General features: G+C 38.3%; 2 protein-coding genes across 6 annotated transcripts in view; both read right to left on the bottom strand.

The window, feature by feature from the left end:
* The window catches only part of ATG7 (autophagy related 7), a 73177-nt gene extending 68616 nt beyond the window's left edge, over nucleotides 1-4561 (bottom strand). For 2 of the 5 annotated variants that reach the window (XM_015874778.1, XM_015874781.1), the window contains exons 1-6: nucleotides 4441-4561; nucleotides 3604-3793; nucleotides 3318-3372; nucleotides 2567-2684; nucleotides 915-992; nucleotides 456-572 (exon numbers count right to left, since the gene is read on the bottom strand). In XM_015874778.1, coding sequence (XP_015730264.1) covers nucleotides 456-572; nucleotides 915-992; nucleotides 2567-2684; nucleotides 3318-3372; nucleotides 3604-3781 — 546 coding nt within the window. In that variant the 5' untranslated portion in view covers nucleotides 3782-3793; nucleotides 4441-4561. Of the gene's footprint in view, nucleotides 1-455; nucleotides 573-914; nucleotides 1031-2566; nucleotides 2685-3317; nucleotides 3373-3603; nucleotides 3821-4336; nucleotides 4357-4440 lie in introns of those variants that run through there. The other 3 variants (XM_015874779.2, XM_015874780.2, XM_015874782.1) reach the window with 3 other exon arrangements.
* A 1425-nt stretch (nucleotides 4562-5986) lies between these two features.
* Nucleotides 5987-12024, bottom strand: HRH1 (histamine receptor H1). The gene is made up of 3 exons (XM_015874835.2): nucleotides 11915-12024; nucleotides 11466-11516; nucleotides 5987-10157 (listed from the first exon to the last, which is right to left on the bottom strand). Exon 3 carries the CDS (start codon nucleotides 10033-10035, stop codon nucleotides 8635-8637), a length of 1401 nt encoding a protein of 466 aa, XP_015730321.1. The 5' UTR covers nucleotides 10036-10157; nucleotides 11466-11516; nucleotides 11915-12024; the 3' UTR covers nucleotides 5987-8634.
* Between the last annotated feature and the right edge of the window lie 616 nt (nucleotides 12025-12640).

Below are 12640 nucleotides of genomic sequence, written 5' to 3'. Positions count from 1 at the left end.
CGAGGGATCTCCAGGAGGAGATCCTTTCCCAATGGCAGTTAGCCCTTCAATGAGGTCTAAGAGAGGTGCAGCCAGGCTCCATCCCCTCCAGTCACATAGCTGAATTACCTTCACCTGTGCTACCAGGGCCTTTTGCCCAGGTGCTCAATCAGTGGTTCAGGCCATGATGCAGCAGTTCCCATGCACACAGCTATTAACGACCTCCCTTCAAGAACTGGCTGCCATGCCTGCATCTAACTTAAAGCTGAAGTGATGTTAAGGTGAGAGATTTTGTACAGAAGTAAAAGGGGGTAAACCCCTCCTCCCCCCCCCCAAAAAAAATGAGAATAGAAAAGTGAAAATTGTAAAAGGAGTTAGACTTGAAAATCCAGTATATGCTAACAAAAATGTTAAGCTTTATGACAATAAATCTATTCAGTGCTATGTAGTTCATAATATTTGGTAATTTAGAATACCTGATTTAAAGAGAACCTGTCACTAAGACAGACTGGTTTCTGAATTATATGTATTCCATCAGGGAAGCAGAGAGCAGGGTAGCAAAACCAATAATAGAAATGATATTTTTTCAAATCCTGGGGGAAAAAAAAAAAACACAACAAAAAAATAGCAAACAAACAACCAAGATTAGACATTAAATATATAAATTGAAGACAATTTCAGTTTATACTTACTATAGTTCTTATTTGACAAGTCACAGTCCTGAGTTGTAAATAAACTAAACATACTAGATGACTTCTTTTCTCTATATAGACTTCTAATCCAGAGTTCAGCAAGTAAGGTGCATACAATACTTCAGTCTGTTATGACTGAGAATGATCCTCATAACATGAATATGGTAATACAGATACACGAGTTCTCCTCAGGAGAAACTACTACTACATTTCAATGCTCTAAGATACATTATCTTTACTCACTGCAAATGTCAACAGCAGGAACCTGTTCAAGAGCATAGGGTTTTCAAGTGCAGCTCCAGATTTTATTGATTCCCATATCTGTAATTGACAGTTGAGGCAAGAAAGAAGAGAAAGAACTGAGAAACAAAAGAAAAAAAATTAAGTATAAGAACAGCTATACAAATTTTTAGCTCTTCCAGCTATAGAAGAAATATCGACATCAACGTTCGCAGGAATCCACTGTGATCTTTTCATGTCTAATCTCATCCAAACCATTACCAATACTAAAAGAACAAAAGGCAATACAGACATGCACTAACACAGCAGCTACAAATGCTGGGGAACATTAAATGCAACAAAAACAACTTCAGCAGTCATGTGAACTACTATCACAGTACAGAACATACTATATTACTAATATAGCCTGTTATTATTCTCTCTTCTTTTCCACTTACAAGAGCTACACATAGTAGATATTTGAATAAACTACTATGAAATTTGACTAAAACAGTTGAGACATTCAAGAAGGCAATGCACTGCACACACTTGTGAGACAAGAAGCTAAAATACATATAAGGAAGAAGTGTGTGTTCTTTGTCTTAAGAAAACAATAAACAAATAAACAACCTGCAAGAGCAAATAAAGCTTTCTGACCTACCTCAACCCTCTGAACTTAATTTAACTACACTGTGTCTGTCATTTACTGGAAGTACTATGCCACAACAGGCCTCGAAAGAAGATACACATGAAAACCCTGTTACCTACAGACAGCAGGCAGCCAATAAAGCTAACTGAAGGAATCAAACACTGGTCAAAGTGTAAGATCTCAAAAATAAAAAGGCTGCCTTTGTTAGACTTGCCTTTCTCCCTAAACCATGACATTTAAATTAGTTGGTTACAGTACAAGCAGATAAGCCCCTTCCTTTGGCTGCCACTTTTCTCTTGCTTTATCTCAAATTTCTGTTTCCCATCACTTTGTCACATGGATAGATGGACTGCAGTAATTCAGTTTAAAATAAACACTTCCTGATTTCTGGATGTTGTATCAAATTATAAACATGATCTATAGGATGCAAGTCACTGGCAGCTCCAGTAACCACTGAATTTAAAACATGGCTTTGTAGCACCCTGAAAAAAAAGATCCCCAAGCATAATCATCAACTTGCTAATCTCTTGCAAAGAGCAATAAAAAAGCAAATATTAAACTTCCCTCACCATAATAAGTTAAATAAAACTGTATGGGCGAGTTTGGGCAGTCACTAATATTTGGATCAGAGACTATAAAACAATCTGCTGGCTATTTTCAAACCATCTCTTTAAAAGTGATCAAACAGATCAGCACAGTGGAATACTGATACAGCAGGTGTAATGACAAAGGGACCAGCATGAATAGCAATGCATTACAAAGGAAAAGTGCTCACCCATCTCTGAAGATCTGGGCTCACAAGGAAAGGATCTCCAACCAGAGATTCTTGCCCATGGGCAGTCAGCCGTTCAACAAGGTCTTAAATAGGTGCAGCCAGGCTCCACCTGGCTCTTCCTATCACACAGCTGAATTGCCTTCACCTGTGCTCCCAGGGCTGATCAGATCCTTTCCCCAGGTGCTCAATTAGTGGTTCAGGCCATGACTGAACAGTTACCATTCAACCAGCTGATTTGATTTTAAACCTTACCTCATTTGCTTCTTTTTCCAAAAGTGATTTTTTATCACAGGACTTGAAAGTCTCAAAAGTGTTGGTATTATGCAACGTTCCAAAAGCAGGACAGCAACGTGCTGGTATTGAAGCATTCCTGAATTAAGAAAAAAACAAGAGAACACTGGGAATTGTGTACTAACATCTTCAACAGGATCAGTACTAGCAGCAATTGCTCTCCTATGGGGTAAAATTGTCCAGAAACTGAAAAACAATGAGGCATAGTAATAGAAGCTAGTGAGAGCTATCCTGAAAACATGATCATACTGCTTTATTAAAAAATTTCAGTCAAAGGTTAAATACTACTTTCAAAAATATTGCAACGTAACAACCAGAGGTTGTAAAAGCTATTTTGAGATCTTCATTCTAAGGAAGAATATTTAGTTTATAAAGATATTAAGAAAGCTTTAATCAGAAATAATAACTGAAATAATTATTTATACAAAAGAGCCTATGAAATGTGAGAAAAGAGTATTATATAAACACATATAAACAGTAAGTGAAACTGAGACTTGTCAGTGTATTTTAAGCTTGGCCCTTCAGATGAATACGCTGCTTCAAAAACAGGTTAGTACTGAGTCACAAAACACTCACTGCAGTTATAAAGTTCATGAGAATGTGAATTGATCTTTCACAGATTTTTTCCAAGTGATACTCTCTCACCAAGTTACTGTTATGCAAGGAAAGTTTCTCCATATATAAATTAAGGTAAACCATAATACATACTTACATATCAAAAGCACTAAATTCCAACGTCAAACGAGCTGGGAAACCTGATGGATCGCCTGGCCAAAAAACAAAAAGCAACATGCATCTTTTAAACTACAATACATGTATTCTAAAATTAGAGAAACTAATCTAGGGTTATAAGACACCCACAGACACACCAGAATTCCCATCTCATTCAGCAGCGCTCCTAATCCTAGCAATGTTTCAGCAAAATACCTGAAACATGTTAAATGAATATTTAGAGGAACAAGCCAAAGTGCAAAGAAAGATGTTCAGTTTCTACCTACCATTGTAGTAGTATCCTTTGATAACTTTTGGAGTCTCATCTAGTCGGTACTCATTGAGCTTCTTCTGGGTTAGTTCATGCCAGAACCCTACGTTCAAGGCACTACTGAAGGGAGCAAACTGCAGCTTCGAACTTCCAGGATCCACAGCATGGTGGGGCTCATTACTGACTGCTGCCATGATTGTAGTTCACTATTAAACACACAAGCAAAGAGAATTCTATAAAAGCAGATGAGCTGTATAAGTACACACCCCAATGACCACATTATACATAACTACTTAAAGTTTCTTTTAAATACGTCTTGTTATGTGAAGTACAGAAAACCTCATTCCTCTGAAAATTTAAGGAACTTAATGCAATGAAAACACTTTTCACGGATTTTCTACGAGATTTTGGATAGGTTTGTTTTCCATCAATGACAAATATAAGGTTCTGTCACAATGTCTTGCTTTAACTGGCACACATGATATTACATCCTGCTTAACTTCACTTTATTTTTCCTTCCTTTTTAATTTTTAATAACAGGAATCTGCAGTATCATAATTTTTTTCCACAGCTTAAAAACACCTTGTATCACTTCTACCAACATAAAGAAACCTCTCCTTATTTCTAGGGATCACAGCAGTGTTGGGATGGAAGTGACCTCGCAGCCCCCATCTGTGGGCTGGCTGCCCCCAGCTCAGACTGCTCAGGGCCCGTCCAGAGCCTGGGGCAGCTCCAGGGATGGCACTCACAGCTCTGGGCAGCACAGCCAGCACCGCACAGCCCCGCAATGGGGACACCACCACAGCAGACGCCCTTCATGCCCCTCAGCCCCCGACCGCCCACGGCCGCTCACCGGCTCCACCGCGCAGCACTTCCGCCATTGCCGGCTGACGTGACGCGGTCACTTGACCGAGGAGGGCGGGAAGGGGAGTGCACTCACACGCCCGTCCTTTGGCTCCGCCTGAGGAGAGGGAACGTCAGTCAGCGCATTGCCCCCTTGTGGTTCTTTTCTGTGCCGTCCTGAGTGAAGTACACTCATCTTACGGCATTACTCGCGAAGTAATGAGGACTAAAAACCAGCCTCTCCTTCTCTGTGGTTGTGGCTGCTAGATCGAACCTGCGCGAGGATGCTCTGCGTTGAGTATGGTGCTATAGCAAAGTGTTATAGGTTGATCAAGCATGTTTAGTGAGCTAAAACTCTGCGGGTGATCATATAAATGCACGGTGGCTGAATGCTGGAGACATTCCTATCTTTATGTCAGCAAATGTCCTCGGCCTGTTTATGCTTCCCCATGACACTTGGTACCACAGCTGCTGCCAATATATGCAGTCCCTAACACAATATTTCTTTACCTTCAGTGTGACCTGGCATGAGAAGTAATCTGAACAAGACGTGGATTTAATGGGCGGTCAGCAGGATGTTTTAAAACCCAGCTTTTGGGCACAGAAAGCCATGCTCAACAGGTGAAAAAAAAACAAAAAACAAAAAAACAGCCACCAGCACGTTATGGGAGTTTTCCAAGCAGGCTGAGACCTGTGCTGGTAATGTTTAATACCCCTATCACCGGGCTGGATGAGGGAACCCTGCTCAGACCTCTGGATGACACCACAGCAGCTGAAATGGGCAGGACTGTGCTCCATAAGGAGCCTCAACACCCGGCTGTGTCTGAGAGGAGCCTCACCAAGGCCAGCAAAGCCACATCAAATGGGAAAGCTGTACCTGGAAGACACCCTGCACGTCACCTGCTGCATCACTGTAGGCTGGGGACTCCCTGGATGGCAGCTCTGCAGGGGTTAAATAATATGAGAATGAAACATAGACCAAATGGCACAATCCACTTCCAAACTGCAGCCCTTCTTTAATAAACTTGCAAGCTATATCATACTCAATACAGGATCCCACAATTCTTCTCATTTCCCACTAGATGTCCTTATTGGCACAAAGAAACATGGAAGGGTGAGTACACTTTTCTGCTTCTTAAAGTTGGCTGCTCTAACCACATCCTCAACAAAGTCGAATTTCAGTCCAAGAAATTCATTATGTTCACTTAAAAGTGTGAGTCCTCTGACCTTGTTTATTAACTGGGAAATGTTGAACATGTTTGCAGGAAACCACGCCTGAGGGCTTGGCCCCACATGGCAGTAGGTTTCTTCATTCCTTACCCTGATTTGCTATTCTCTGCTTCTTAGTAGAAGAAACCGATAAATCCTGCCACGTACTTTGCTAACTGGAAGCTTAAGACAGGAAGTCTCCAATTTTCCTGTTTTGTTATTACCGATTCTATTTACCACATCACACAGGTCTATTATGACAACTTTCCCCATCTTTGTAATTGTCACATTTAGGTTATGGATAAAACTGACAGGACATAGAAACAAAACAAAACAAAACCAACACATCCAGGCAGGTTATTTATTTATTTTCAGCTCTTTTGTACTTGAATAGTTTTTAATCATACCAGAATAACTGTGTGTTTCAATATTTGCTGCTCTGCAGTCTAAAAGAAGGTTTGTTTTGTTACTTGCACAGACACTGTTCCTGCAGTGCAAACATTGCCATAATTTCTGAATGAATGTTACTAGTTGTATATTCTATCTATCTGTATATTTTGGCATAGTTTTTTTTCTACAGTGGGGTTGTCTGATTGCAGCCATTCCTAAATACTACTTAAGATCAAATTTAACCAATCTCTGAACCTTGTTTGATACACTAGACTATGCTAATTAATTTAGTGCATTTTTCCAAATACCAAGCTAACCACTTAGAAAACTACAGAGATACTAGGCCTTCATTTACTTTTAAAACACCTATTGACATTCAGGCATTTAATTAACAGATATAAAACAGAAAGGATAATAATACTTTGCATTTATTTAGTGTATTGTATCAAAAAAGAATAAGCATGATGCAAATGTCTTTGGTGTTAATTGTTCTTCTAAGTCTTGTCACGCTCACTTACAAAATGGGCGAAAAAGAAAGACTTAGAAAGACTCTAAGTATCTCAAGATCAGTGAAACACAGACATTGATAATTACTCCTGCAACTATCACAATTTTTCTCTTTTGATGTAATAAAGATATCATCCATAAAATCCATTTAACTTTACCCACCAAACTCATGACAGCACTCTGGTAAAACAGCTCCAGTTCTGTCAGACCTTTGTTGTTAAGTTAACTAGCGGCTATTTCAGAAGCAAACAAACATTCTAAAAGTGGTAAATTCATCAACACAGCAAAATGACAATGAGAATATATTCTTTCCACACTGAACTTTCAGGATGCTTCACTAGTCACCCTTCCTAAAACATATGGAAAATTTACCAATAAATGAAGTTCGTCATTATATACAAATACAACGTCTGCTGCTAAAGATATCACAGAATCTCAGAATCACAGAATTGTAGGGGCTGGAAGGGACCTCTAGAGATCATTGAATCCAGTCCCCCTGCAAAGCAGGCCCCTGCAACAGGCAAAGTTATCTTGTTCTGGTCTTCTTAAAACTGACAGTGTAATGGCAGTCCCATAGCAATTCTGCACCAGAGGTCAGATTTAGTGTTTGCTCAAAATGTTTCTTTCACTTGGTTCCATCACAGTCTAGAAATGGATGTTTCACTTGTGTACCACAAATGTACTGTCTTGACATATTTGGATCACACGGGACCAGAGATCTCCTTGGTCTAAATTCTCCATCTTCCTTCCCAATCTGCAGACTTTGGTTTATGTTGATGTTACTGTGCTGTTAATCATCAGCTGCCTGGTAAGTTAGCTCATGTAATGTAGGTGACTATGCACTCTCTTGCTAAGGAATTGTTTTCTTCCTTTGATTGGAAAGTAAGGTTTACTTCACTGCACTGTTCATACTTAGAAACAGTCAAATTGATGGCTTAACAAGGGAATGACTTGAGCTCCTAGGGTGAAACTTACCTGCAAATCTCCCTGTCAAAGCTGACTTCTAGCTTTTTCAAAGGAAGCCTTTTTCCACGTGTATATTGGTGAAATTCTAAATGAGTCCATGAGGATACTGTGAAAGCACAGCTTTGAGTTATAGGCTGTATTTAAGTGGCTTCTAGAGACCCCTTCCAACCATAAGTATTCTATCATTCTGTTTCTTCTTAAATATTTAACAGTTTAAAGCACAACTTATATAAGTAAAGGACAGGAAAGGTAAAAATACTTTGTGTATTTTATTTCCTATTTTAGAAGCTTGAGTTACTGCTTAGCATTTTGTCTCACTGTAGCAAGAAGAGTTTGCCTGTCATAAAGATATGCATTAGCATTGCTGCTGCACGCTTAGGCTGTTCGCCAAGTCATAGGAAGAATAAATTACATATAGGCCACAATCAGCTACATTCTCTAAGTTCAGAAACCCTATCTTGAGTTCTGAATGTCTTAGCAAAATGTGTACAACATAACAATACTACTTTTTTCAGTGAAGTTAAAATGTACTGGCACAAATGAAGAAGGCATGATATTAACTAGATACTGTCGGTTAAAATATGACTTTCAAAAAAGTGTATGATTTGGACAAAGTTATAAATAGATGGGGTAGATTTTTTTTCAAACAGTAGAAGCTTCTTCTTTAACTATGCTAAGTACCTCCTTCTGCAGAAGATCTCTCTTCACAAGCAGTGTGTTCCCTGTTTAAAGCAGTAAGTTAAAAGAGAAAAAGACATTCGACTGGTCACAGAAACAGTACTTCCTTTCTGCCTTTTCTATAGCTGAATAACTTATAATCCCTGATGATCTCTTTTCGTACATTCAGTTTTCTTCTATATGATGAAAGAGAGAATCTCAAATCATAAAATATTTGCAACAGTGTAATAGTTCTGAGACTGTCTACTGAGCTTTTTAGATTCCTGATAAGAATTAGTTCTTCAAACATGTTGAAGCTGTTGTATGCACACATCCCACTGTTACTAACACTTGTTTATAAGTAGTTTTCCAAAGCCTTCTAATTTATCCATAATATTCGCCTTCGAAACTGGAACATTTCCTTTGATTGATTTTTATGTGTTGCCTTTTAGCTCAGAAAAAAGCCAGTCTGATATTACTGAATGTGAAGGATCTTTTTGAATGTCTTCTTGAAATTCTCATTACAAAGAGGATACAGGAATGGATTTAAGGTGGAATTCAGATAGCCAAGCCATATGGTGAACATATGTAATTTGTAAAATTGTTCACGGTGCTGGAAAACAGTTACCATGTATAACACAAAATAGGGAATCCAGCACAGGATAAAGGCTGCCATTATGACCCCTAACTGCTTGGCTGCTTTCCACTCCCTGCTCACATGCTGTTTTCGAAGATGACTTTTGGAACGAGTATGCAGAGTTTGCCAGGTTTTCCTCAGGCAAGTCAGTCCTCTGAAATCCCTGTTCTCTGTATTTTCCTGAGGAATGCACTCTCTATCAGGATTAGGATTGGATTGCTCTCCAGAGGGTGTGTTCTCTGAGAAAGTGTCACTGTCTGATGCTGCACTTAAGTCACTGTCCTGTGAGTGAGGGTCCTCTTCATCGTTATTGTCCTTTTTTACACACACACTCTTCTTTCCTGTTTTATCCAGATCTGGCTCAGACTGGGCAGTGGTGAGAGGCAAACAACTACATTTAAACACTTTGCTGTCACTGCTGCTAACAAAAGCCACTGAAGACTTGCCAGAATTAGTCAACTGAAGTTTTGCTGCTGTACTTTCACACTCAGACATTTGCTTGTCTTTATGAGGTGCATTTTCATGTAAGATTTTTGTGTCCTTTGTCTTTCTGTGAATTACATTTTTGTTTTCAGAGAAAGAGCAGTGTGATCCATTGACAACTTCTCGTTGTTGGTAGTGCTTTCGAACAGCCCTGAATATTTTATAGTAAAGCCATAACATTATGATAGAAGGCAGATAGAAATTGACAATGGCTGTCAACACTTTGAACCAAGTGACATGAGAGAATTCAGTTTCACAGTTTGCTTTTCCTTTACTTTTCTCATCATTAGCAGAATCACGCCACCATAGGATTGGGATGACCCACAAGGAAGAGAGCAACCACGCTCCCAAAATCACCAGCGATGCTCTCATTTTTGTTCTATACTGGAGATATTTCAGCGGTTGTTGAACTGAACGATAACGGTCTAAGCATAAAATGAAGAGACTGAAAATAGATGCAGTACTGGCCACGTAATCCATTGACAGCCAAAACAAACATGCTGTTAAGCCCAGAGTCCACGCATGGTTTAAGAGATAAACAATATTAAGGGGCATAACAGCTGCACCAACTATAAGATCTGCAATAGAGAGGCTAACAATGTATAAATTGCCAACTGTTTGTAGCTTCTTTTCAGTTTTCACAGCACATAATACTAATATATTCATTACAACAGTGATCAGTGAAATGCTAGACAGGAAAAAACCTAGAAGAGCTGAGTGAGTGTAATTTGAATTCTCTGTTGTGTTTTTTGACATCTTTTATACAAGAACAGAGAATGAAAATCAGAGAAGATGACCCAGACTTGGAAATTCAATCTTGATTTACACTCCTGGATGAAAATGTGTTGGACTGCTTTGTAATTTTTAATTCTGGAACTCTGGAAAAGAAAAGAAATATGCTCAATCTCTGTAGTTCTTGTCATTTTCCTTTTTAGGTCTTCCCTACACAACATGTTTCTACAATATTTTACGTAATGAGTAACTTAAGATGTTAATTTCCTATGAAAACTACTGAAGCTTAGCGTACATCTAAAAAGCTTTCTTGTGTGGAGAAATCCTGGTGTGAACAGAAAATACTGATAAAAGTTGTATTCAGTTGTACACACATAAAATGGATGTATTTCCTAACTAATTTCCATAGATGAGCATATAATTTTATACTAATCAGTACCTGAAATATGAGGAGACCATACCAGAATAGAAACTAGAAAACAAAACCAAATCCAGACCTGTGAAGTCTGGTTTGGCTTATATAGAATGGCTCAAAATGCTCTTCTAAACTTCTATAGCTGCTCAAAAGTTAATGAGTAATAGTGAAGGGACAAAGATTTTTTTTTGTAAACAGTAGTTTATTCTGTAAAGAATGGTTACAATTTCTAGCATACAAGTCTTATTCTGTAAATACTCATGTCTATAAATGGCTTATAGTGGCTTTCACACACTATTCATGTATAAGGCCCTTAAATTTTTTCCCTGGTGTACTCATGGTATATACTTAATTGCAACTCACATCTTTTCTTTCTCTTAAAAATTCAGAGTGTTGAAAGCCCACATGAATTATTACAGTTTTTACAGAGGCTTACCCAGTGTCTTTTAATTCATTACCTTGTTCTGGGCTCTTAACTTTGTTTTGGATTCTTTGATTTAACTTAGGATTGACTTTCTGAAAGCATTATTTCTCCATGCATAATTAAGGACAGAGCATATATGTCTTTGCTATCTCTGGAGTTGGTATACTCCAAAATACATTCTGCTTATCTGAATTCTCATTTTGTTCAGTACTGATGCATATAAAACCATATATTGTAATGCCTAGAAATATATTTTAATAGTTGAAAACAAAGGACATGTTCAGGAGTGTATTTTTCTGTGCATTTCTATACACCTTAGTGACAAAGCCACTATATTCTCCTTTTTCACCATAGCTTCCCTGAGCTTCAGTAGTCTTTCCCAATCCTCACTTGCTTTTTAGGGGAAGGGAAAATAAGTAATACTGGCCTACACAATTAATGAGAGCTACAGGAATAGTATCAGGAACTAATTGCTAAACATCTCCTGGCATTCAATTACTGACAGAAACTTGGCTAGGGAAACATTACTTATTCAAAGAGAAAAAATGTCTGGATGTGGTTCATAATCTGGAGACCCTTAATTTGCAGGAAAACAGTTGCAGGCTCATTACTTACCAGCAGAACCAGTGAATGCAGTGGCTTCTGTGCTGTTGACATAGGAACATTCTGAAAACAATTTAAAAAAGAAAAAAACAAAGAAATCAACCTTGGAGATGCTTAACTGAACAAAAGGAAGTGGGGAAACTCAAGCACACCGCTATTGTTTTTCAGAGAATGGCTCCTGAATTGACAAATGAAATGGTGAATTCTGTGCATAGCATATAAAATTGAAAGAAATCAGTTTTTTAAAAAAATATTATAATCAAACATCTAAAATATTCATGTCCTCTGATGCAGTAAGTTAAGCATATGAGCAAACACCCAGTCAGCAGCCTAAAAATCTCATCTAACCTGATATCAATCAATATCTTGCTATGTGCAGCTAGGTTACTACTGGAGTCTTCAACCAAAGGCAGAAGTCAACATTTTTGTCTTTGACATATTAAGTTTAAAATGAAGCCCACCTGGAGAGTCCTCAGCAAAACTGTGTAGTCCTATCCACTTGTCAGTGCATTTCCTTCTTTCTTTCTTTTATTTAGGGTCTTCATTAATGTTTGTCATGGACAGCTGAAATCTGTTCTGAAGAATACAGAACTGAAGTAATTTTTTATGTACAATATACTCAGCACAGTCAATATTATTAAATGAGGATCTCAGACATCCCATTCTGAATTGCTACCAGTGCAACCTAAATGCAGATATTATGAACATGTAACTTCAGTGTCTTTCAAATGCTGGTTGCATGAAGTAAGACTTGGAAACCCATTGGAAGTCTTATTATTTTATACCACTCCCAGCTCCATAATGCTGCCGTCTTCTGATGACTAACCATTCATTTTTATGTACTAAAACTGAACTTTCCTAAATAGAATTTGTCACAGTATACATGCATTCAGTAGTCTACTCAACTACTTATGTACTTACAGCATTCTTGATCAATCCTCTTTAGCAGTGGGCCTATATTTCATTGTGAACATTGAAACCAGAAGAGCTAACTCAATTAACTGAATTGGGTTTGTATAAAGGAAGCTTTACTGTCTGATACAGAATGTCAGCCTCTTGTGAAGACTGATAGACATCTATGAATAATTTCTCTGAGTTCAGAGGAAATGCGGGAAAGGAGGGGAAAACTTACTGTTTTACAGAGGAAGCCACTAAAGCAACAAGGAGATATTTACTGGAACCAGATC

The sequence above is a fragment of the Coturnix japonica genome, chromosome 12 (assembly GCF_001577835.2).
Source record: "Coturnix japonica isolate 7356 chromosome 12, Coturnix japonica 2.1, whole genome shotgun sequence".
Classification (NCBI taxonomy): Eukaryota; Metazoa; Chordata; class Aves; order Galliformes; family Phasianidae; genus Coturnix; species Coturnix japonica.
Note: the sequence above shows the minus strand (reverse complement) of the source record. Positions and strands in the feature narration are given on the sequence as shown.

What these genes read in the sequence shown, in the direction of transcription:
- HRH1 (XM_015874835.2), bottom strand. Translation starts at nt 10,035, where the DNA reads ATGTCAAAAAACACAACAGAGAATTCAAATTACACTCACTCAGCTCTT.